Source organism: Panthera pardus, unplaced genomic scaffold, assembly GCF_024362965.1.
Source record: "Panthera pardus isolate Hobbes unplaced genomic scaffold, ASM2436296v1 HiC_scaffold_10, whole genome shotgun sequence".
In the NCBI taxonomy this organism is placed as follows: domain Eukaryota; kingdom Metazoa; phylum Chordata; class Mammalia; order Carnivora; family Felidae; genus Panthera; species Panthera pardus.
In genome coordinates, this window is record NW_026526655.1 from 29,306,569 (window position 1) to 29,333,451 (window position 26,883).

The window sequence follows — 26,883 nt, forward strand, 5'->3', positions numbered from 1 at the left end:
GTCTGCGACAGGGCCTCAGCTTCAAAGTGCGCCTGCGCCACGCCGTGGTTGCTAGGGAACCGCTGAGCCGCAGTTCCTGGTCCTAGGTCGCGGCTTTAACATGGCCAAATTCGTGCTTGCGGGTGAGTGATCCCCAAGTGCCCCCTGTAGGTCTCTCAAAACACCCAAACTCTCACCTCCTTTGGTCAATTAGCAGTGATATTCTTAACTTTTGTTCTAGCGACTCCAGCATCTATATGGACCACCTCGAGCTTCTTATGCATTCATTCAAAGATGTTTATTGGGCAGCGCCCTGTGCAAAGCACTCCCGCCCACTGGAGATACAGTGGGGGAAAACATAACACCCGGGCCTTCCAAGAGCTTTCGGTCTCACGGAGTACAGTAGCATGTAAACAAGAAATTTAGATCCACTGGAATTAATGAAATAAGGGAGATGTGCACAGGACTCTGGGAGGCGTTCCAGGAGCTGATTTGTGAATATTTGCGATAGGGAGGCCATTCCAGATAAAAGCTAGAAGAGGCTAGAAGTCTCATGGCCTAATGGAGGAACAGTCGGGACCTGGGGCTAGAATGGGAGCAGCAGTCAGATCCTTGCACATAAAGTACACCAAACAAAGGTGTTTGAACTGTATCTTGAAAGCAATGAGGAGTCTTAATTTTTTTTTTTTTAAGCAGGAGAGTATGTGTTTGCATTTTAGGAAGCCCATTGCTGTGTAGCAATGGAGGGGGAGGATTGAAAACGTCCACTGGCGTCCAGAAAAACCACTAAAGGGTCTCAGGAAAAGCAGCAGGCTATTGTACCTGCCTCCTTCCCTTTTCTCGGCAAGTTTCTTGAAAGAGCAGACTGCTTTCTTGTCTTCAGGTCCTTCCATTCAATCTGGCTTCTGCTTCTACCTCCTTTCAGATATGGCCCTCACCAAAGTCACCAATGACTTTTACAGAAGCTGTCCAGTCCTAATTTGAAGTTTCTGATGCATTAACACAATTGGCATCTCCCATCTGCCTGGAAACCGCTTTTGCTTGCTTCTTTATTCATTCAGAAGAACATTTTTGATCACTGACTGACTATTTGCTGAGAAGGCAGTGATACAGAAACTTACAGAGAACGGTGCTTGTGTGTCAGTGATGGAGCAGGTTCTGTAGGAGCAGTGTGGCAGGAGACCTCATTTAGTGGAGTCAAAGACCTCCCAGAGGAAGTGGTTTTTTAAGCAGAGATCTGAAAGATGGGCAGTTACCTAGCAGAAAGGACGTAGGGAAGAAGAGAGGGATTAAGCATAGGAGTGGGGTTGGAATGAGGAAAGCTAGTTTGGTGATGATTGAGAGTGTACAATAAGCAGAAGATGGAAATAGATTTAGTAGGATTGGAGTAAAGGGTACAAAGGAGAGAGTATCGTAGGCTGAGGCCAGAATTAGTTAATATAGATTCTTGTGAGCCATGTTTAGTATTTTAAACATTATCCAAAGTACATGGAAGACTTTGGAAGGAGAGAACATAATCAAGTTTTCATTTTACCTGAATGTTATTCTCCATTGGAAGAGAAAGATTAGATGCCAAGACCCCAGTTAGGTGCAATAGTCCAAGAAGGAGATAGTGGCCGGCCTGGTCTGGGATGGTGGGCAATGGAAATGGAAGGAAGTGAATGGACTGGAGGGATATTACAGAGACATAATTCACAGCACTAGATGTCTAATTAGGTCGAGGAAGAGAAGTAAGGGAGAAGAAATAGTTAAAATTATTTCCAACCAATGGTTTGGAAAAATGGGTAGATAAGGAGTCGCTGAAAACAAAAATTGGAAAAGTAGGCTTAATACCCTGGATACTCTTAATTCTCTTAAATAACTACGTAGTCAACATAAAGAACATAAGAGAAGGAGCAGATTCAGTGGGGGAGTTTGGGAAAAATCTGCCCTAGACATGCTGAGTGCCTATGAGACATTCAGAGGGAGATGGAAAACTACAGGAAGGTATAAACATCTTGGATAGTTCTGAACTGGATGTACTGATTTCTACCTGAAACCAAGAGAGTGGAGAAGATTAGCCAGAAAGAATGCATAGAGTATGAAGATAAGAGGCAGTGAAGAATGCTCCTTTTAGGGGATTGATAAAGGAATAAGAACCTACAAAGTATGGAGAGAATGGCCAGAGAAGTAGGATGAAAACCCGAAGAGTGACCTGACCGTAGTGGGTGTTTCAGAAGGATAGAAGAGGGCAAATGCCAACAAGAAAATGTCAATGAGAGAAGGATCAAAAAGTATCCATTGGATGTAATGACATGGAGGTTCCCTGATGTCCCTCCAGAGAGTCATGGTTAAAGCCAGATTGAAATGGAATAAGAAATAAATGGAAGTGAAAAACTGGAGATGGCAAATGTAGAGGACTCTTTCAAGAAATTTGCATAGAAAAGGGCAGGTAGAATGCGTTAGCTAAAGAGGGACATAGGCTTTTTGGTTTTTTTAGGACAGGAAAAACTTAAATATAACTGTACTATATTTAAATACGATGGAAAAGGAACATTAAGAACAGAGATAAAATGCCGAAAGAGAGGCAATTCTGAAAGCAGAAGAGGGTGGTATTCAGAGCATAAGTGGTGAGATTAGACCTGGAAAGGAGGTAGGAGCCACCTTCCATTGAATAGGAGGAAGAAGGAAAGGATGAGTCCAAATGCAGACAGGCTTATAGGAATGATGGTAGGAGGTTGGAGGACTTACCAGCTGATGCCTTTTTGTATGATTTGGGTTTGTTTTTGTAAAGTAGAAAGCAAGGTTTTCTGTCACCTTCCAATAGTAGTGGGAAAATGGAGACAAGAGGTTTGCAAGAAGTGGGCCAAGTTTAGAAGGGTAATTGTGAAGAACAGAAAAAAGTGATGATAAAGAAAACAGAAGGAGTTCCAGGCAGAGTTGAAGGCCAGTTGAGGCTAGTGACCATGAATTTATAATGGCGCCTCTCTGTTTGGTTCTACTATGTTTCTCCAGGGGTGCCTAGCAAATGGAACCCAGAAACAGGAAAGGCAGGTACGCTTTTACCGGGCTGATTTGCCAGAAGCATAGTAGGGCAAGATAATTTACAACATGAGCCAGAGAGTGGTTGAATTCATGAACCATGGATTTGAACTAAACAGGGAGGCTAACAGAAAAGGAGTGGGTGGGAAGTTTGATGATTGAGAAGTCACCCTGAAGTTGAAGAACTCATGATTGGGAGTAACTGGGGAAGATTGTTGCAGAGGGGGTTCTGCCCTTGGCTCCTGCCCCTCTCCTACTCCCTCAGACACCTAATCCCATCTACTCTGGTGGCTTTAACTTCCTGTGTGTTGATGGCTACAAAATCTGTATCTTAATCCCTCACGTGGGTCCTGTACTTGAGACTTAACATGTGCAGCTACCTGCTGGTCATATTCAATTAGATATACTGCACATACCTCCAATGCACTTGTCTATAATTAAACTTCTTACCTGTGGTTTCTCTCTAGTAAGTGCAGGATCATCTGCCCAGGCCAGAAAATAGAAGTTATCCCAGACTCGTCTCTCTCCCTTCGGCTTCTCCTCCCTTTAGCACCATGTGATTTCACCACCACTCCTCACTTCATACTTGGCCTTTTAGTGGATACTAATGAGTAGTTCATTACTAGTAATTCATGCTTAGTTAGTAGCACAGCAGCCCTTTGGAGAGAGTGAGATCTAGCTAATGCTGGAAGAGAGTAAATATCCAACAGTCTTTATTTTCTTTCCACATTTTATTACTTAAGATCCTGACCTTCTATGAAATAATTTTATGTTTACTGCTGTTATAAAAATCAAAAGTTTACATGGTGGCAGTTATACAATAATTCTGTGTAATAGAATATATCATAACTATATCATTATTTCTGTAATTATATGGCAAATACTTATAACTACATGATAATTTCTGTGTGATGTAAGAAAATGTTGCTATTTTGAACTCTTTTAGGTAGAGCAGATTGCCCATATTATGCTAAAGCAGAACTTCTGGCAGATTATTTACAAAAGAATCTTCCTAATTTTCGGATACATAAAATTATACAACATCCTCATGTTTGGGAGGTAAGAAGCCTTTCTAGTGTGTTAAACTCACACACTCACAAAATGTGTTCTAATTTAATGAAATATTAGCCAGTGTATCAGATAGGCTTCCAATAATAAACGTTCATGTACTACTGATATTTTAACACTAATAAAATAAATTTCTACTTACCAGTCTCAAAACATTATGTATTTTTTTCCCCAGTAGCTAGTAGAACAAATGAGGCCCTAACCAATCAGTAGAATAAATTTCGCTATTTTTTCTCCTAGAATCCAGGTAACTTATATTATCCTTTTTAACTTTTCATTGTCCTTCATCTGATTTCTAATGACACGAGACACTACCATACTGCTGCGTCAGAGGGCTCAGCCAGCCCTGAACTCTGAAGCTGGGTGGCCCTTCAGAGATACTCTAAATACAGGCGAGGGGGCTGGGCTTTTGTACTGGCACAACTAACAGTCCTTGGATGCAGGCTGCCCTTGGGGAAGGGACTTAACTCTAAGCAAGGGAACCTCTCTGAGGTCGGTTCCTGTAGAGAGACTCAGCACTGAGCCATCAGCAGCCAGTGCACCTGGTGGCCCAGGCAGTGCGTGTCTTGGTCATGAAGAGGAAAGCTGAAAGACATATGACAGGATCTGCTACAGTTCACCAGCTGTGCCTTGTGGATCCACATTCTCCAAATAATAATTTCATACCATCTGGGAACAGCTTTTCTGAGGTTCTGGTTGGCGTCTTTCCCTGAGGAAACTTTACAAGAAGATGGTTAGTCAAAAGAACCATAGTCTCCACTGCATATCATTTTAGGGCTGTAACTGACGCTTGTCACCTTTCTGTCTACAGCCCAATATCGATCCCCCTCCTGCTCTACTGGTCTAGGTGACTTATGAGGCATAATGAACTAGACCTGTATCCTTAGGGGTCTGAGTCCTAGTTTCTAGCACATGCACATTTGCTGTCAAAACTGAGCAAAGCAGTACCAAGAATTCCCCAATGGATCACCTAGATGCCAAATATTCTTTTCTGCCCACATGCCCCAGATCATTTAATCCTTCCAGGATGGTAACTCCTTCCCTTGACTGCTGTCCCTTGGCACAGGAGCTCCAAGTGACCAAGCAGAAGCCATAATTTAAAGTTTAATGGAACTCTTCCTGACAGAACCACCCATGCACCTCTGGAACTTAGAGCCTCCAGACCCATAGAATCTAGAGTAAGTAGGTTAGGGGAAGCACGAATTCTCCAGGTGGGTCACTGGGAGTGATGGTAAGCAGGATCACTCTTAATTCCATCTCTTGGTTCCTGGATCCATATATGTCACCTATTGGGGAAAAAGCACTATATTGATTCATGGTATATATTGCATCCTGAAAGACAGTGCTTTATCCCTACAAGGTAGCAACCTCTAAGCACCTCCAGTGGGCTGTCCTATCCCTCTATCAGGCTGCCATGTGATGTGATTTATGATAGGGCCAGTGCATCCCATGGTTACATGCCCAGTTCTACACATGCTTTAATCCAAAGTGGTTCAGAGTGATGTTACACAGGATCCCGTGTTGCTAGGTTGAATATTTTGTAAGCTCTTGGGCAGGGTGCTGGCCAAAGCCCCACAAGCAGGAAAAGCAGTTCTTTACCCAGAATATTGATTGTGATTGTCATTGCAAAGCCTGGTCTACACAAACCAGATTGTTGATTCTAGTCAGGATGAATCACTGCCCTTTCTAGGCTGAAAGGGGTGAAATGTAATCACCTTGCCACCAAGAAGCTGGTTAATGTCTTTGAGGGATAGTGTCATTATCACTGGGTCAGTGTTGGTCTGTATTACCATCACAGTGGACATTCAGCAGCAACAATGGCTAGATCAGCTTTAGTGAGTGGTGGCTCATTCTCTAGGGCCGTAGCGTAACCTCTGTCTCTTTTGTGAGCCCACTGTGCCTTCAGCTAAGTCACCTTATCTGCTGGTTGTCTCATGCTTTTATCACAATATAGATGTTCTCTGGTGGGCACTGTCCCCAGCCTCTTTTATTTCAGGATTCTATCATCCCAATCCCCAGGGAGTCCAGCTCTAGAACAGCATGTCCTTTAATAGCCCTGGCCAGTAATGGATATCCATACCAGGCTTCTCAGTGATGCTGAAAACATATCACCAGCACAGTTCTTATCATTTTGATGGAAGTAGTGTCCCCCAGGCCCTTCCGGAGAACGTAACTGACTAGTAGGTTCCATGCTTCCATAGTAGCATATCCATACCAGCATGCCCACTTTTCTGAGCTTTTTGATTCCTTCTGCTATTGTCTTCCATGGACGTTCTGGCATTTCCATTTCATTTCTTGTGAACCATCACTTTCTCTAAGCTTCAGAGAGCCATTCTAGAAACGTGTTACCACTGTCTTCTGAGGTTCTTGCCAGGATATATACCACTGAGTTGTAGAAGAGTGATTCATATTGATAAATTCTCCCCTATCCGACTGTATGTTCCATTCTTGATTCTGCACCCTCAGGGTCCAGACCTATACATTCACTGGTCAGGCTGTATAATGACTAGGGGAACCATGGTAGAATCCTCACAGCAGCATTATTTGCTTTAAGGGGTGATAAAGGCACAGAGATCTTCAGCATAATCAAGATAAATTAGTTTCTAAGATTTCATGTGTAAGGTAGTCTCATTACACATGCCTCCAATGGCAAGAATGCTATCATGTACTTTACTCACAAGAAAATTGCTCTCTAGCTCTACTCAACTCTTGTCATTGGAAAGCCTGGTCTACACAAACCAGATAATTACGATTTAAACTTCTCCTAATGAATATTATTAACATCCATAGATGATTTTTAGCTCATTAATGCAGTCTGAATGACATAAACTATACCCACATATTTGGAAATCAGGGTCAAGTTTACGTGGCCTTAAGACTGGAAATATCTCATAGAGAAAAGCAAGGGAAGAACCAGTTGAATTTTTTGGATATCAGAGGAGTTGGGACACTTGGCTTTTCTTTTAAGCTCTCCACTTTCATTCACGGTCTCCTCAGCAAAGAGAGCAACTCTCATTAGGTCAGCAAATTTGAAGAATCATCTTTCTGATTTGATCAATTTGTTACTTAACTCACTACTATTTTCTGCATATACCTTTTACAGTGTAAAGATGTCTAAATTTTATTATGTATACTCAGTGGTAGTAAAAAAACAAGCTAGTTTGTGTTTGAATTCTGAAGTATTGAACTAAATTCTGACACCGATTCAATGGATGACGTGTCTTGGAATATCATTCAATAGGAGTGGCTAGAAGATTTGTGTGAAAAGAATAAGTGGAGTCACAGAAACTCCCCCATCATCTGGAGAGAGCTGTTGGATCGTGGAGGAAAGGGGTTGCTTTTAGGAGGCTATAACGAGTTCCTGGAGTACGCCCAGGTATGCGAATTAAGTTGGTTTATTTGCTCAAAACATTATCCTTCTCTCACGCTGTTCTTCAAATGTCTTGCTTTCCAAAGTATTCCCTCGGCTCTCTTTTTACGCTCTTCTGGCTTTAAATAAGAACTTCCCATTATAATTACTGTCAGCTAATTATGTATTCTCGGTGTTGACTTTTTCTTTCCTAATATTTAGCTTTACTACGGTGTCACCTCTAGCATGACTACTGAGCTGATGAAGATAATTGCTCAAGAGAACCTGGAAGCACATATAGAAAAAGAACTGCAGGAAGAAGTCAGGAAAGATCTTGTCAATCCCTTGCAGGTCTGGATCACCAGGTAGCACAGTCAAACTCCAGGATTCGTGAGATTGGGTGTTTATATTTAGAAAGAACAATAGTGTGGGATTAAGTCCATGATGGAAGAACATCTGAATGTCAAGTTTGAGATTTGTATGGATAGATAGATAGATAGATAGATAGATAGATAGATAGATAGAGATATGCATATATATCCCTCAATATAGCTTCATATTTGTTTTATTTTTTAAGATTTTTGATTTATTTATTTTGAGAGGGAGAGAGGGTACATGTGCATGGGCCGGGGGGGGGGGGGTGGGGCAGAGAGAGGGAGAGAGAGAATCCCAAGGAGGCTCTGCACTGACAGTGTGGAGGCTGATATGGGGCTCGATCCCACCAACAGCAAGATTGTGACCTGAGTTGAGATCAAGAGTTGGATGCTCAACCAACGGAGCCACCCACGTGCCTCCATATTTAAGCTTTACAATATAGGTGTGTGTATGCACACACACACATGCAATCGAAGAGCAAGGGTATAGCAAAGATAAGTACTTTGATAACCCCATCTCCAGCTCTTGTCCCCTCAGTCTGTGTCTCTCAGGCCCTCTGCTGCTCTCATTCTTGCTCTTTGCCTTGCTGTCCTTCCTGCCCTTTCCCTCACTTTCTGTCTCCTCCCCCACTCCCATCTCATTGCCCGCTGCCTTCCCCTCTTCCCCACTTGCTAGAGGTGACGTTGACTCTTCCTTGGCTCTTCCTCTGTCACCTCCCGTTGTGTGCCTGCCTCACTAACCAGTGTTGTGGCTGGACCAGCCTGTGGTTCTTACCGTGACTGCAAGACACCCTCAGCAATAACCGTCAGGAAACTTTGGACAAAGGGGTTTGTTACTTATACCTCCTGGAACTTACATGGCACACCTTGAGCCACATGGTGATGTCACTGTTACAGAAAGAGAGAGAGAGACAACATGTAAGCATGCGTGGGCCTGGGGCTCTGCTTTTCTTGAGGCTGAGAGTGGGGGGCCTAGGGTTTTGTGGACTCACTCTGGATTGCCGAATTTAAAACCTAAGAGTGGAAATTTAAAGCTTGGAAAGAGAAAAAACTAGTGGCCCAGATGGTCAGCTACCCAGATACTTGCTGAATTGTGGACACCGACCCATGATGCCTAGCCTATGCTGATCCTAGCCTTCTTTGCAAGGATTTAGAAAAGATAGCCCTTTCCTCCAAAATGTCATTACTTTGTAGATAAGAATATAAAGCAGAAAAGAGCTATGGTTAAATAAAACTTGTTATTTCTTTACCTTTTTAAGACAAAATGTAAACATGTAATCAGAGTGATATGACACCATTCTTTTAAATTCTGCTTTCTGCATAATCTATTGTATTTGAAACTTTTGAAACAGGTACATTTCTTATTTGGGGATTGTTTTCAGAGGGCCAGAGTAAGGGATTAGTAGTGAGCATTTTTTTGTTCAACTTTTGCTTTCTAGTCTTAAAAAGTCTATGCAGCTATGGACGCTGATTTAAGCTATTAGATCACCTGATTACTGCACATGCTGAAATATCTATTAAGAATAAAGGCTTAACAGGGGCGAAAGGTTTAACTATTCATAATCTGGCTTTGCATTTTTATTAGTGCGTCTGTCCCTGCCTGCTACAGCCTAATTCCCATTTTGGTAAGTGGCGAGGTGTTCGGAATGCATACGGAGATGAGCATAAATCTATTTGACAAAGAGCAGGCGGAAGAAGATCTCCACCTTCTCATGACTGAGACTCGGAACCTGGTGGCACCCTTGCTCCGGAGCGTCTCCGTCTGCACCAGAGTGGAGGAGGCCTTCCGCCAGGCCCACGTGATCATCATCCTGGACGACAGCGCCGACCGGGAGGTGTACACTCTAGAAGGCTGCATCCGAAGCAGGCTTCCTCTGTGTAGGCTGTTTGGACAGCTGATTGAGAAAAATGCTCACGATTCCGTCAGAGTTATTGTGGGAGGAAAAACCTTCGTGAATCTGAAAACAGTTTTGCTTATGAGATACGCCCCAAACGTGGCACATAATATCGTCGCTGTGGCGCTGGGGGTGGAAGGCCAAGCCAAAGCCGTGCTGGCCAGAAAACTGAAAACAGCCCCCTCCAGTGAGTGAGCTTCCGTTTCTGTTTCTGGTTTTAAACAGGGTGATCTCAAAGCAGCTAGGAAGAACACCATACCCGTTAGGATTTTTCTGGGTAAACTTATTGTGTGATCTGACTATTGTGCAAACTGGTTTTTGGTTTTTGGTTTTTGGTTTTTTACTGTTTTTAATGACTGGCTGACTTTGTCCATCATTGTAAAAATTAGTAAACAGGGGCACTTGGGTGGCTCAGTCGGTTAAGCGTCCAACTTCGGCTCAGGTCATGATCTCACAGTTCGTGAGTTCGAGCCCCACGTCTGGCTCTGTGCTGACAGCTCAGAGCCTGGAGCCTGCTTCGGATTCTGTGTCTCATTCTCTCTCTTACCCTCCCCTGCTCACCTGCTCATGCTCTGTCTCTTTATCTCTCAAAAATAAATAAAGACTAAGTTTTTTAAAATAAAAATTAGTAAACAAACGTTTCATATAAGACATATTTTTCAAGCTATAATTTGAAACCTAATGTTCCAATTTTCCATTATAATAGTCAACTAAGGTAATCAGTGTTTTTTTAAAAAAATAATCAGGGGTGTATTTAAGTGGCTCTACCTCACTTCCCACCTGTGTGACCTTGGGCAATCACTTAACCTTGCCTCAGTTTCCTCATCTGTAACATGAGGATGTTAATAGCACTTACCTCCTGGAACTGATGTGAGGATTCAAAAAATAATGTTTCCAAAGTGCTTGGAAGAGTGGCCAGCATGTGGTAGACATTTGCGAGGGTATTTCATTTATCCACGGGATTATATCTGAGCTGTTTGTGATTCTGTTGGTCTTTGGAATGGCAGGCATCAGAATCCTGCGAGGATGAGACCAGTTCAGAAAATGGATTGGTGTATTTTTTTTATTTTTTTTTTAACATTTATTCATTTTTGAAGGCAGAGAGAGACAGAGCGCGAGTGGGGGGAGGGGCAAAGAGAGAGGGAGACAGAATCCAATCCGAGCTGTCAGCACAGAGCCCGACGCGGGTCTCAAACTCACAAACTATGAGATCATGACCTGAGCTGAAGTCAGCCGCTTAACTGACTGAGCCACCTAGGTGCCCCGGATTGGTGTATTTAAAAGCGGGGTGCTGTATTTAAAAATGTTTATTATATTTGACAAATTTCAGCTATTGGGTAAAGGAAAGAGAGACATGAGAGGGACGGCAGTCGATTGGAATTGTCAGCGGAGTAGCAACAAGAAACTCAGCACCAACAAAGACATTGAAGCAGAGGGACCTGAAATCTGAAAACCATCAAGGAGAATCATTTGGGGGAAGATTCCAGATGCCAAGGGGGTAGCAGACCTTTTCAGGATATCCCTTGAGTTCAGTTCACACATAACCCTGTTTCTCAGACCATGTGCATTGGCTTAGTTTGAACTCTTTCTGTTGCAGGTGATAGAAAGTCCACTCAAAGCAACTGAAGTCAGATCATTTTTTGTGGGGTTTTTTTTTTAGGCATAGATGGATGCTGGGGCTTAAATGGTCATGTCAGGTCTAGCTGGTTCTCTCTCTTGACCTATCCCTCAGCCCTGCTTTCCTCAGCGTTGGTTTGATTCTCAGGGAGGCTCGTTGTAAAAAGTGGCAAAGTGGCCACGGGTGTCTCCAGACTCATACATTCATAGCTTAGCCACCCCAGTATAAAGAGGGTTTGCTTTCTCAAATGTGCATAAGTTGCAGGATAATATCTCATTGGCCGGGCTTGGACCATTTGCCCATCTCCAAAACAATTGTTGTGGCCAGAAATCTGGAATCTGGGTCTCGTGCCTATTGATAGACCTGAGGGGTGAGGACGGCCCCACCCAAACCATATGGACTGAAATTGAGAAAGGGTAGTTATTTATAGGAAAACCAGGATGCTGTTAAAGAAAAACATTAGGAAGAAATGTTAGGAGAAAAAACAGCAGATGTCCACTATGATCTTCTCTCACAGAGCTATAAAGAGCCTTAAATCTGATAAGCAGAATTCTTCTTCCTACCGCCCGCCTTTGCACACAACTGCGTGAGAGTGTGATACTTGGAGCTGATGCAGCTGTTTTAGGACCACGTGGGGCAGGCCAAGAGAGTAGCATCTTCTGAGCCGCGGAGCGAACCCCCGTGTCACTGCCTACCTCAGCCTGTTATTGTAGAAGAAAAGCGAATTCCTTCTAGTTAAGCCAAGTCACAAGGATATTCTGTGACGTGAAACCAAACGGCAACCTTCCCTCGTGCAGAACAGTAAAGAATGTAATCTCCACAGTAGGAAGTAGTGTGAACTTGGAATGAAGTCTTTAAGCAGATAAATAAGTGAATCAATCAACCAATCAAATTACTTATTTTTCACTTTGGATACAATATCCTTAAAAGATCCCCAGTTTTAGAATCATATTAAATCTTAATCACTCTTTATCTCTGACCCCTATCCTCTTATTTTCCTTCATAGTACACATCACTTTGTATAGTAGTTTTGTCACCCGCTCCCCTCCACCCCCAGAATGTTGCAAGGATTTGGGCTCATTTGTTTTCTTCCAAACGTACCACCTAAAAGCACCTCACACATAGAAGCCAATTCAATTATTTGTTGATTATGACGTTTCCTGGGGTCCTCTGATTATAACACCCTCATTCTGCTGGAAATGAAACCAACTCAGGGGTTAAGTGATTTGCCAAAATGTCTATTCCAGTGTAGAATCAAGGACTCTGTCAGAACCAAAGCAGAGAAAAAGTTCTCTTAATGGCAAGCAGAGTGGTAAAAGGATCACACCGGTGCTACGATTTTCAGTAGTAGTTCTTTGAGGGAGCATTTCAGTATTTCTTGAATTCAATGATATGCCCGTGCCCTACACAGAGCACGATTAGGCATTGCCAAACCCTGATGATTAAGGAACTTATCCACGCCATTTCCACATTTTGGGGGACCATAAACTAAGATCATCTTCTAGCAAAAAGATTGATCAATCCTAAGACAAACGCACAGTCAAAAAATAGACTGCAGGCAACTTTTTTATATTAATGCTCATTATTATGTTAAACATTTTTTTTTCTTCACAGCCATCAAAAATGTGATAGTTTGGGGCAATATTAGTGGAAATAACTACATTGATCTGAGAAAAGCCAGAGTTTACAGATATGAGAGTGCTATTTGGGGACCTCCTAACTATTCACGTCCTGTTTTGAGCTTGATTTTTGATAGGTATGGTATATTTTTAAGTCAAGTATACTAACAGTGTTGGGTAAATGTATAATTGTTGTTATAATCCTTTAAATCATCTTAGAAATCATTGTACAAAAATAACTTGACATTATTCACACCCACCTTTGTTTATGTGCTCTATTGAAGAAACATAGAAAATTCCACAGAATATCAATCAGTCAATCCCCATGCCCAACTTATTTGATTTTGCAATTATGAATTTTTGTGTTAGATTATCCTTCAAGTAGCCCACATACTCCTTTAAATTTGTCTCTAAAGCAAGCATACAGAAAGTGAGTCTTCATTTAACACAGAGACAGAGACATGTATCAAATTGAAATCGGTGGGAACATTTTCAAGAATAAGGAATTAAGGTGGTGAGCGGGCCCAGGCCCGTGCTGGGTGCTCTGTCCTAGGAGAGGCAGAACCCAGAAGTGGTGAAGAGCATGGTCTCAAGAACCAAGCCACTTGGATTGGAATTCTCAAGCAGCCACCTATTAGCTGTGTGACTTCAGAGACGTTCCTTAACCACTCTAGGCCTCAGTCTTTTCGTCTACAAAGTGGAAATGGTCACATAATATGAGCCTTTAGGGCTGTTGGGAAGATGAAAGGGATCAGCACAGGCAAAGCACTTAGACCCAAGCCTGCCCCAGTCAGCACCCCCAATACGATGGGGTGGGGAAGGGGAGAGGAGGAGGAGTGACTCTGAAGTGTTTTTTTTCTAAGCTTTGCAGCCCTTTTCCAGTTGCAGCATTTCCTTCCCATTGCCCCTTCCTCAGATCAGAGGCACTTCACCCGTGCCCAGAAATTATGTGCCCTGAGCCCACTCTCCTGCAGCATGCTTCCTCTGGGTAGGAGCAGTGTCTCATGGAGCTATCTCCAGCTGGCTTCGCGGGGACAGCCATTCAAGGCTTTGTTCTAGTCTAGCGGAACTACTCCCTGAATTGAAACGTTATAGATTCTAACGACTTAGTTATTTCCCCGGTCTCAATGTGAATAGCTCAAAGTCTTATGATATCATTTTATTTAGGATGAAAGAGACCACTGGTTCCAAAGATAACATCTACATATAGAAGAAATTCTTTGTAATGGAAGTAATCGTTCTTGCAGCCTTTGACCATGTTTGTGTGTTTCATATTTGTTATCATGTTTTTCATTTGACGCTTTGGGATTCCTTTCTGCTACGGTTCGTTACTTTTCCACTGACTTTTTATGAGATTGAAGAAGCTTGAATACTTAGATCCTTGACCCAAGGAACATTCTTTTTCACTTGCATTCCTCCCTCCATTGTAAAATTGTTTCTTTGTCTCCTTATAGGGAGTGGGTAAACGGACAGTTTGTGGCAACTCTCAAAAAGCTGACTGAGACAGGAAAACAATTTGGAAGCATCTTAGCTGCACACAGTATAGCCACTACGTTGAAATACTGGTACCAGGGCTCACCTCCTGGGGAGATCGTATCTTTAGGAGTACTAAGTGAAGGTAAATCTGTTTTGTTTTGTTTTTAAACCTTGTATTATTTTCAAACTTCCAGGTATGCTCTGTGCTCCTACTTCCGTTTCCCCACCTCCTGCCTGACGTGATCTATAAACTGTCCGGACGTCCAGAGTTCTATTGCCATTTATTCACCATGCATTCATTCAGTTATCCATTCAGAGATCCAGAAGTGTTTGTGCGAATGCACAGGGAGCACACAGAGATCAGACCTGGCCTCTGCCTTCAGGAGATCTCGAGCAGAGTAAGAAGAGCCAGCTAACAGCAACTAAACCATTCCATTAAGTTTTTCTCACTTTATCCCCGCTGAGGAAGGGAAAGAAAGGTTGATTTTAGGCAGATGGCAGGAAGAATCAGGACAGACTTCAATAAGGAGGTGACACTCCAGGAAGCCTTCAAGCTTGAGTAGTGTTGCTGTGGCAGACAAGTGTGGGAAGAACATCTTGCAGATGCCACAGGAGCAAAGGCACAGGGGCAGGATCCAGAGAGCACAGCAGGACACAGATCTCAGGTGCCAGTGGAAATGTGGAAAGCCTGCTCTCCAGCCACAAATACCAGACATGCATTTTTACAGCCTCACTGCTTTCATCTGCGAAAAACCATTTCAGAGGACTGCTACCATTTTTGCAAAGTAGAAAGAGCGAACAGTTGGCGTTCTGTGTTCTGTGGGTTCTTCTATCGAAAGCACCTCTTTCCTTTGTGTTTTATTTTCTCCATGTGCAAACTCATTCACGCCTAAAGCTTCAGGCTTCACTCTCTGCTGAGCTGCAGCCTATGAAAACATTGCCACCTAGATGTCGCTTCAAACCAAACTACACCAAACTGAACTGTCTTCCTCTCCCATGTGATCTACCTCTTCTATTCCTTATGTTATCAGGAGAACCACCATCTTCCCTGTTATTCCAGTGGCTGTAGTGCAGCTCAAGGTAATCCCCCCAAGACCCCAAGTCAGAATCAATCTGTCTGTCCTCTGTACACACATAGCATGTTGTTCCTCTGTCAGACAGCATATTCCAGCCTGCCCTCACTGGTGGCATGGTTGATTACATACGTCCCCACCATTAGGGGGCATATACCCTGAGGGCAGGGCTGTGGCTGGGTCTCCTCCTTGCTGCTTCACGGTTAGACACTCAGTGGATCTTGTTTCGGTTGCAGTTAAGGTGAGAAGCACCCTTTTACTGAATGAGGTGAATTCAAATCAGCATGTGACCTTTTTTTTTTTATAGTTCTTTTTTTTTTCAATGTTTATTTTTGAGACACAGAGAGAGACAGAGCATGAGCATGGGAGGGGCAGAGAGAGGGGGAGACACAGAATCCTAAGCAGGCTCCAAGGCTCCGAGCCGTCAGCGCAGAGCCCGACGTGGGGCTCAAACTCACAAACCTCGAGATCATGATCTGAGCCGAAGTCTGATGCCCAACTGAGCCACCCAGGTGCCCCTAGCATGTGACCTTTTTAGTGTAACAGGCATTTAAAACCTTGTCTTTATTTGTAAACAGTTTGATTAAGCTGTGTAGGAATTCACCAGTAAGCAATGGGATCAATATTGGAGGTGAGGAGCACATAATCATTATCTCCCTGAAATATATAGGTAAACTCTCATATGTTGTCCACCTGTAAGGCTGGCTTTTTACAGATAAAAAAGAGACTGAACAGAGAACCTGGGATGCTCTCTAAGGAAAGGCCTTTTATTTTTTTTATTTTTTTTTTTTAATTTTTTTTTCAACGTTTTTTATTTATTTTTGGGACAGAGAGAGACAGAGCATGAACGGGGGAGGGGCAGAGAGAGAGGGAGACACAGAATCGGAAACAGGCTCCAGGCTCCGAGCCATCAGCCCAGAGCCCGACGTGGGGCTCGAACTCACGGACCGCGAGATCGTGACCTGGCTGAAGTCGGACGCTTAACCGACTGCGCCACCCAGGCGCCCCAGGAAAGGCCTTTTAGATCCCAGTTTCTTGACTATCCTCCCATTTTTGTTCTACTGACAACATTTTTGATGACCAGATGGCAAGAATAACTTTCTCATTTGATTGACTCACAAAAAAAGGGGGAAGTTTTATCTGTATGTTGTTCAGTTAGTGGTAAGTATTGTTGATCTTTTTATTTGGAACACATCCAAACTGAGCCCTGGGAACTGCGGGGAAGTCATCCACTTTCCCGTCCATCCCCCCCCCGCCCCCGGGCCCTCACACCAGAGCTACGGACCAGCCACATTCAGGCTAGCAGAGCAAGGCCAGGTGGACAGATGCCTTGGAGTCTTGGGCTACTGAGGTGTCAAGGAAAGGCCACAAGGAGCAGACAAAAGGAATCCGGAAAAAATGGAGGAGAAAGACTGCATTGACCCCTGAAGCAGAGGCAGGGGGTTTGAACCAAGCCAGAGGCAACAGAAGGCACAACAAGAGGAACAGTAGTTCTTCTTTCGGAGAGAAACACAGAGGAGAGAGTTGTCAGAACTTGGAGAGGTGCTCAGGCAATACTTCTGGAGTAAATGTTTCAATCTTCCCAGGAGAGGAATTGCCAGAAATATAGTTCCGCCATTATCATTAAAAACCATATACGATGTCTGTCCTTTTCTACGGTGCTTAATGTGAAGGGTTTATTGTTCTGAGCACTTTGTTTTGCTTTGCTTTGTGTTTGCTCACTGCAGGCCAGTTTGGTATTCCTGAAGGTATCGTCTTTTCTATGCCTGTAAAATTTGAGAATGGAACTTGGGTGGTTCTTACGGATCTCAAAGATATTGAAATCAGTAATCAAATGATGACCAGAATGACAAGTGATCTAATTCAGGTAATGTCCAAATAAATACAGGAGCGCTGACTGATACTGACTATAAACTGATTTTCTCTGGGCCAAGGCAAATGCTGATCTTCTGTGCATCTTATCCCTAAAAACAATAAGAAGGCAATAAGAGTTTGAAGAAATCAACAGAAGAACACTACTCATTAGGTTATATAATTTCTGGCATGTTAAAAATATTTGTTGGTTACCGGGGCGCCTGGGTGGCTCAGTCGATTAAGCGGCCGACTTCGGCTCAGGTCATGATCTCGCGGTCCGTGAGTTCAGGCCCCGCGTCGGGCTCTGTGCTGACAGCTCAGAGCCTGGAGCCTGTTTCAGATTCTGTGTCTCCCTCTCTTTCTGACCCTCCCCTGTTCATGCTCTGTCTCTCTCTGTCTCAAAAATAAACGTTAAAAAAAATTTTTTTTTAAATGTTTGTTGGTTACCTAAAAATCAAGACTCAAAGTGCTTTTCTATTGAAGAATGATTAAGTTAGCAATTGTGGTCATTTACTTCTCTGATTATAAAATTTTTCAACAGGAGAAACTTGTTGCACTTGGAGATTTGATCAGCTTCCAGTCCTATCAATCAGGTAATCTTTTAGATGTGACATTTTATTGAGCTGTTATTAAAAGACTACTAAAATAGTTGTAGAAATGAAATATTACTCAGCCATCAAAAAGAATAGAATCTTACCATTTGCAATGATGTGGATGGAGCTAGAATGTATTATGCTAAACAAGTCAACCAGAGAAATACAAATTCCACATGATTTCACTCATGTGGAATTTAAGAAACAAAACAGATGAACATATGGGAAGATAGGGAAAAAAAGAAAAGAGAAGAGAGAGAAACAAACCACAGAGAATCTTTTTGTTTATTTTAAGTGTATTTACTTAAGAGAGAGAGAGCATGCACATGCGAGCAGGGGAGGGGCTTAGAGAGAGAAAGAGAAAGCATCCCAAGCAGGTTTCTTGCTGTCAGCACAGAGCCTGACATGGGTCTTGAAGCCATGAACCATGAGATCATGACCTGAGCCAAAACCAAGAGTCAGATGCTCAACTGACTGAGCCACCCAGGTGCTCCACAAGACACTCTTAATGACAGACAACAAACTATGGGTTGATGGAGGGAGGTGGGTGGGACACGGGCTAGATGGGCGATGAGTATTAAGAAGGGCACTTGTGATGAGCACTGGATGTTGTATGTAAGTGGTGAATCACTGAATTCTACTTCTGATACCAATATTGCACTGTATGTTAACTAACTAAAATTTAAATTAAAAAAAAAATAAGATCACCATAATCATCCATGAAAAAAATAAAATAAAATATTTGTTGAAACTGAATCACTATTTGAGATTGGTAACTATAATCTACATTTTATCACATTTAAATGAAATTATTGACAAAATAAACTACCAAGTTCAGTGTGTCCTTTGAAATAAAATATCTCAGAAGAATGCTAAAGAAATTACCTCTTAAAAACACTATGACCTTGGGGCACCTGGGTGGCTCAGTTGGTTGAGCATCTGACATCAGCTCAGGTCATGATCTCACAGTTCATGGGTTTGAGCCCCACATTGGGACTTTGCGCTGACAGCGCAGAGCCTGCTTCAGATTCTCTGTCTCCCTCTCTCTCTTCCCTGCCTCCACTCAGGCTCTCTCTCAAAAATAAACATTTTTAAGAAGCTTAAAAAAAAAGCACTATGACCTTATAAATGCGTATATCATAAGTATTCATTTCCCAGGGCTGCCATAACAAATTACCACAAACTGGGGGGCTTATACAAGGGAAACTTACTCCTTAGTGAATAAATGAGACTAGAAGACCTACAGCAAAGTGTTGACAGGGTCATGGCCCCTTTGAAGGCTCTAGGGAAGCACCCTTTCCTGCCTCTTCGAGCTTCTGGTGGCAGTGTTTGGCGGTCTGGGCTATAGCCACATCACTCTGGCTCTGTCTTCACATGTCAGTCTTCTCTGTGCGTGTGTCTGTGTTTCTTCTCAAATGGACACCAGTCATTGCAATCCAGTATGACCCCCTGTGAACTTGATTAGATCTGCTAAACCTTATTTCCAAATAAGGTCACATTCACAAGTATCAGAGATTGGGACTTCAGCATGTCTTTTTGGGAACACAATCCAACCCACAACATCCCATTCACTTTTAGATCACTTAAAAAATTTTTTTTTTTAGTAAGCTTATTTTACTCCTGGGCAGTTTCTCGAATCCTAAACTGACAAGGAAATGTTATCATCTTTCTTTAATCTCTAAATATTGAAAATATTTAACAATCAGTGTGGCACAGATTTCACCCAATCTGCCTCTTAGAATGAATTAACTGGTAAAAAGAACTGGGCAGTAGACAGAGGACTTCCTTGGTCCAGACTAGAGAAGTTTTAGTGAGGTCAAAGCATTGCCATAGGGGAAGGGCAGAGAGACTAGACCTCAAGAAAAAGAGATTCTGGGCAGAAAGGTGGGTTTTGGGAATTCAGACCTGGTTCTGCCTGGTAGTCAAGTCACCAGGAATGGGCCAAAGTCAATGAAGCCCAAAGACAGCATGGAATCCAAGGGTATGGACTCAGAAGTCCAAAGAGCAGTCGATTTTCACTGGAACTCTTTTATTCCCAGATTTTTGAGGCCCTCTGTGAGGTTTCCTGCTTTTGCAGGGTAGAGCTACAAATTCCTTTTCTGAGAATGGGGTATAAAGCAATCATTCTAAATTTGACTCCTTTGACTGGTAGTTAGTCCTAAATTTTCCATAATACTTGCATTATAGAGGGTTTTATGAAAAAAGAACAACCTGATTTTATGCTATTTTCATTAACAAAGGTCAAAGCATATATGTGTGTGTGTATACATATATATATATGTGTACATATATATATGTGTGTATATATATATATATATATATTTGATTGATCTTGACTCTGTCACCTGAAGGTGACCTTGACCAAAACACTGTTCCAGAGATTCCAAGATCAGAGCATTAAAAATAATCAGAATTTTGCTGTTTGAAGATCTCTGCTTATTAACATATCAATGAGATGATTCGTGTATGAGGTTTGTTTATTCTTTTCCATTAATTTAATACATAATTTCTTGACTTTTAGAAACTGACTTAGACGAAAGAGATGAAAAGACCACCTTACCAACCACATACACCAACCAGGAAAATCAAAGTCTCAGATGGTAGGTATATCAATTGAAAAAAAAAAAAAATGTCCTTTTTATCCAAGGTTTAACACTAAATTTTGAAGAAAGGAATTTGATCATCAATTAACCATGAAGGGGAGGTAAGCCTTTCATCACCCTTATCCTATATTCAAAAATCAGATCATATTTAAAATCTATTAAAACCTGTGAAGGAAATTACCAGCGATTCATTGAGCACCTTCTGTATGCTGGCCACTGTGAGAGACACTGGGGGACACAATAACAGAGTTATGGCCACGCAAACACGTCTTGGGAAAGGAGCCATAAGAATATTAAAAAGTAAATGCAAAGATGCACAATGAATTAAAAAGCTCAATAAAGCAAAGCAAGACAGGTCAAAAGTAAAGAGAGTACATAATAACTAATCTGGAAACTCACAAGGAAACGAGAGTTCCTTGTAATATATGGAGGAAGTTTAGTCATATCTTCAAATTTAGTTGGGACTTACAGTAGCTAAAAATAACCAAATGGTCATATATTTAGTTAGAAACTGTGCTAGTTCTGTCACACATGATGAAAATATTCTAGAGATTATTGTACAGCAATGTGTACCTGGTTGATATGCTCGTGTACACTGAAAAACATGTTAAAAAGGTAGATTTCACGTTACATGTTTTTAGCATAATAAAAAAAAAGAAAGAAAGAAATACTAGGTTCTAGAGACATGAACATAAATCAAATGTTGTTCTTGCTCTCAAAGTGCTCACCATCTAGCGTGGGAAACAGCAAAGCTGACTTAAAACTACCCAATTGAGGGGCACCTGGGTGGCTCAGTTGGTTAAGCGTCCACCTTCTGCTCAGGTCATGATCTATATAGCTCGTGAGTTCGAGCCCCACGTCGGGCTCTGTGCTGACAGCTCAGAGCCTGGAGCCTGCTTGGGATTCTGTGTCTCCCTCTCTCTCTGCCCCTCCCCTGCTCGCTCTCTCTCTCTCTCAAAAATAAATAAAAATTTTTTAAAAATTAAAAAAAAAAAAACTACCCAACTGAGAAGGCAGTGGTATGCAGAGAGAGGCCCAGGCATAATGGAACCACATTGGGGGTCTCCTGACATAGATAGGAGTGTTAGCAAAGGCTTTCAAGAAGAAATAAAATGGGAGTGGAGTCTGGAAGGATGAGTAGGAATTACTCACGTCATGTAGTGAAAAAGAAGCATGCTAAGAGGAAGAATAGAAGAGGCTGTGGGAGGTGCACCACCAGGAGACACATGAGCCAAGGAGACATGTCAGGTGACCAAGGCATGACCAGAAGTGTGAACCTGAGGCAGTGTGGAACTGTATTCAGAAGACATTAGAGTAGCTGGGCTAGAGCAGAGGGTCCCAAGAGGATGAATGGAACTGGAAAAGGTGGATGGAGGACATCTCCAGTTTGGCTGAATGGTTGGCTGAGAGCTCAGCAAAACAGCCGGTGGATGGCCAGACAAATCACGGAATGGGTGGGTCAGGCTTAGAGAACTAATGTGGCTTTATCATCGTCCCCTAGAGGATGATCACGCAGCCCAAGTCAGTGTCTGCAGGATTGTGCTGAGCTCAGTCCCAGACAGAATAGGTACTTTAAGAGGCCCAGGGAGACAGTATCTGCAGGGATCAGAGTGTCAGCACTATTGTTCCAATGAGCCTGCTGGTGCTAAGCAGTACTCAGGAAAGGAGTGAGGGCTCCAAGGCCCTTGTGAGGGAAATGAGAAAAACTGGAAGACCTGTCATGATGAAGGTGACTGGCAGCTTTCCAGAACAGACGGAGAAAAGCCAAATTGTAGAGGATCTACTCCTGAGTTTCGACATCAGAACAATCTAAGTGGTTAATTAAAATGGTAGATTCTTACGGGGCACCTGGGGGGTTCAGTCAGTTAATCAAGCATCCAACTCTTGATTTCAGCTCGGGTCATGATCTCAAGTTCATGAGTTTGAGCCCTGAATTGGGGTCTGCACTGGCAGTGAGGAGCCTGCTTGGGATTCTTTCTCTCCTTCTCTTGCTGCCCCTCCCCTGCACTTGCTCTCTCTCTCTCTCTCTCTCTCTCAAAAAATAAACAAACTAAAAAAATGTCTTAATGGTAGATTCTTAGACCCTCTACTAAATCATAATCTTACGTAGACTGAAGAATGTTAGTGGTGATAACATAAAGAAAATGGGGTTGATCTCAGGTTGTTTCGGGGCTAGCTGTTGAATGAGCATCAAGAATCAAATATCACTCGATAGAGCTTTCCAGTGTGAGTTCGGTGAGTTGTCAAAAAATTTTGTGGGTGACAAAATCAGTATAACCACTGGCATTTTTTCCCTGAACTGGAATAAAATTGATAAGAAAAGAACAGTGAGAAGACCAGAATTTTCTTCCCGGTGCACTTGAATAGAATAGAAAAACAAAGATGAGTAGTAAAGATTAGAAAAGGGTAAGTACTGCTTCCTGTAACTTTTTTGTTTTATTATATGCACACAAGTGCACGTACTGGACTATAATGTAAAATACATTTTTAACTGTAAGTCCTGGTCAACAAAGATGGAAAAACACTGACCTAGAACATTTCAGAGGTTGTTATAGTCTACAGCCAATATGTTTTATTTAATTTTGGTCTCAGAATACAAAGATAGAATGTATTCTGATCTAATCCAAGATGAGGAAAAAGATCTAGTTATGCCAGACAGTAGGTCAGTCGAGTAAGAAACAATCTCTGTAGTGCTAATGGTCATGACTCACATTGTCCAGTCTTAGACAATAACGTTGCAGTCAGAAGAACATAGTCCAGCTCTTGAGATGCCATATGAAAGTGATCTGGCATCTGGCAGCTCCTAAAGAGCAAGGCTTTCAGAGAAACTTGGAATGGAAGAAACAACATAGGAGAAAATGAGAAGATCTGCAAAAATCAATGTGTTTTAGATACTAAAATCTCTGTTCTTTTCATTCTCTATTTACTATGGTGGGTTTTTCAGATGTGACTCCTCTAACCATCTCTGAAAACCCATACAGTCAAGCACCCATAAATGGTAGGTGGGAAACAAAACATTAACTAGTCCGTTTGTTATTCTATAAGTAGAACTGGGTAGAAGAGATCAAATTTCCCCCAGATACAGTTCTTTTCAGACCCTTTCCCCATCCCACATCCCCAGGTCCTCAACTTTGCTCACTGATGCTTCTGGAACCTACCTTCCTACATTTATAACCAGGGCTGTGTCAATGACAACTGAATCATTCCCTTAGAATGAATATGTAAGGAAATGGACACAGATAGATCTGAGTCCAGATTTTCAAAGTCTATAACCTAGTTGTCACGGTATCGTATGAAAACAAGGCTGATGCAGACTTCTTTGTGGTTGACCAGTCAGGATATTCACCCACGCCTCCACACTTTTATTTAAATGTCCAACAAAATGAACAAATCAATTGTACCTTCCATTCTGAAAATGTACAGTATGATGGGCTTTGAAGTGGGGCTCACCACAGGGAATTGGAATTGGTGCATAGATGAGAAGCAGGGCCAAGAGAATAAATGGAACTGACAACATAGCTGCAAACAAATTCGAGAATGGAAAGCAAAGGAGCCAAGGGACACTGCACATAGAAATAGATTAAGGTGAGGAGGGAGGCCAGAATTTAGTTTTGCTGTATAAAAATACCTAGCAATGGTCTCGTGGTTCAATGTCCCTCATAGATAGAATCCCTCTCACACACACACATGCTCCCTCAATTGAATCAGATGGAATACAGGAATCCAGGGAACTGAAGAAAGAGGAGAGCAACAAAAGCTAATACAAATATAGGTTATTAATAGATTTTTAAATAGTTATACCTTTTATCCTCTTCCTTTTACAGATTCTGAAGGCAAAACTATGGAAGAGCAATAGAGCATATTAGACCAACTATAAAGTTCTTTAGTAATGTAATATACACGGAAAGACCCATGAATGTCTGTATTTAGGGAAGAATAATTTGAAAAGATTGGCTTTCATCTTAGACGATGTTATGCTAGACAACGATAGTGAGAGCACACACCCACGAAAAAGTGAGTCCGGTCATTTTGTGTTACCCGAATCCACCCATAGGTTTCCTTACTGTCCCATTTTCTCATACAGTTCGGTGTCAATTGCTATTTTGTAAACCACATTAAAATACAGTTGTCAGTCATTGCATCCTTGCCCATATATCCTTCTAGGAGAATCTGCTTCCTCCCACAGGCCATACCTATGGCATGGACATAAGCAGCCATGTTTGCTCAGCTGGTCTTACCACCTTTGGCTTCATCTGATTGTACCAGAATAAACATACTTTACTCAGAGAGAACCAACTAGATTTTTTCTCTCTGTGTCCAAAAATTTGCACTGAGAAAAATGGATAAGTAACTTGGTGTCTGGATGATGGTAATGACAAGAAACTAGAGAAGGCCACACATTTCTGCTGTGAGGTCTTCAGAGCTAGTCAGGTTCACCACCTTCATAAGGTCTGGCTGTGTATCCTTTCTCCTTGGGTTTGCTTGGGATAATTATATTTACAATAAATCGCACTTTTACTTTAGCTTAGATTGAATGGGTTTCTGTTTCTTGACACTGAAAATAAATAGAATGTTGAAAGGAAAGCCTAATATTTTTACCATATAATTGCATGGTTTAAGTAAAAATTACAGTCTTTATTAAAGCAGTAGTAGTCAAACCAATATACTCATATATTTTCAAGCTAATAGAACCCTTTACAAATGCCAATTAGGAGCTTTTGAAATCCCAGGAGTCACGTTAGAAACTGCTGATATCTGTGCTTTCCGTGTAGTTTCAATAGATCTTACAGTACAAATTACTTTCTGAAAATTCAGGGAAATTTTGGATACTTCTTCATTGCTTCTACACCCTTATGATTCAAGACTGTGACCAACGTCAGCTTGTTTCCAAAGTCAGCACCTCATTTGATGTTATTGTAAAGAAAACTTAATGTCTGTCAATGTTGACATTGGGTGAGGTGTCGTTCCCTGATCCTACCATTTCCCCTGCTTCTCCTTGTGCTATTCTCAACCGAAGCAGTGTGACCACAAAGAACAATAACTGGATGGGAAGTCACGTGGTGCTCTACGCATCACGAGGCCAGTATGTGGCAGCTATTCCTCAATCTACAGGGCTTCTTTATGGGAAAACCACACTAGATTGGAAAATGTGGCTCAGACCAAGAAACCTAAGTAAGGCTTCCTATTCCATTCTCCTTGAATCAGGTATGCTAGTCACTTATCAACAGGAACCAGCCAGAAAACCTGGAATAGAGAATATAACCATGAAGATCCATCACCTTTCAAGGCAGTGGTCCTGCCCCTCAGTGATAGGCTTTCCAGTGGGTGAAGCCCTGACCATTCAGATATGGTGAACATCATTCTGAACATCATTCAGATTGGTGGACATCTACAAGGGGCTATAGAGAGACAGGGCAGAGTTTCTCCTTTTTAGAGATGCTGTAGGACACATCCAGTCCCATCCCCAGCAGGCTATTCTTTCTAGCATGAACATAAGCTATTATATGTTTGAAACACCATAGGATGACCAGGATATTCTAGGATAGGCTCCCATCGGAGCACAGACCAAAGTGATATTAATCATTACACATAGTATCACACATTTGTCCCAGATTGATAGAAGATACGGAATTATACCGGAAGGAAAATATTAGTGTTTGCTATTTGTTTGACAATAATGCCGGGACCATTCCGAAAACATCTCTCAGAGAGTTTTGTTTTGTTTCAGCTAAGGCACTGGCTGTCACAGTAGCCTGATAGGTATGGTCGACCAACTTGGGAAATCTCAAGTCTGGTTTTCCCATTAGAAGTAACTTGAATAGGAGGTTATAAAAATGATTTCTCTATGTTATTACAACTGCCATGATAAAGTCATGCGGGAGAAATATTCAGTAGAAAATTTAGAATATTACTCGAACAGAGGCATCATGTGAATAAAGTAATTATTGGTCCCAGAAATATAGGTTAAGTGTATATGTTCTTATAACTACAGCAAGCACTGTTACTTGCTCCCCATACAGCCCTGTCCCCATTACCTTGACTGACAGAACTCCAATTTAATTGGGATGTACAAAGGCCCAACCCTAGGGATGCATCTTGCTAGATGTCATCTACTCTCACGTCCTGGTGATTGGTCCGCGGGCAGGCATGGGATCCAGTTTTGTGCATTGACACATAAGAAGTCTTCTGGAGGTGTGTGGGAGGCAGACAGGGTTCGAGATGAATAAACGGCATATGGAAAGAAAGCACTTGGGCTTCCACCTACTTCCTTCCTGCTTAAAAATTTGCTCTTCTACCAGGATAGAATGCTTGCAGCTAGGGCAGCCATTTTGTGGCCATGAGGAGACACATCACCAGTATG

The 26,883-nt window shown here is 42.1% G+C and overlaps 1 protein-coding gene across 1 annotated transcript; it reads left to right on the top strand.

Annotated features, from left to right (window-relative positions):
* The first annotated feature begins 39 nt into the window (after positions 1–39).
* MDH1B (malate dehydrogenase 1B) lies at positions 40–25,050 on the top strand. Its single transcript, XM_019446237.2, has 11 exons — positions 40–122; positions 3,947–4,059; positions 7,310–7,444; positions 7,640–7,782; positions 9,377–9,873; positions 12,919–13,060; positions 14,378–14,541; positions 17,200–17,339; positions 17,868–17,919; positions 20,441–20,519; positions 24,347–25,050. Coding segments are annotated over exons 1-11 (1,488 nt in total). The 5' UTR covers positions 40–100; the 3' UTR covers positions 24,348–25,050.
* The last annotated feature ends 1,833 nt before the right edge of the window (positions 25,051–26,883 follow it).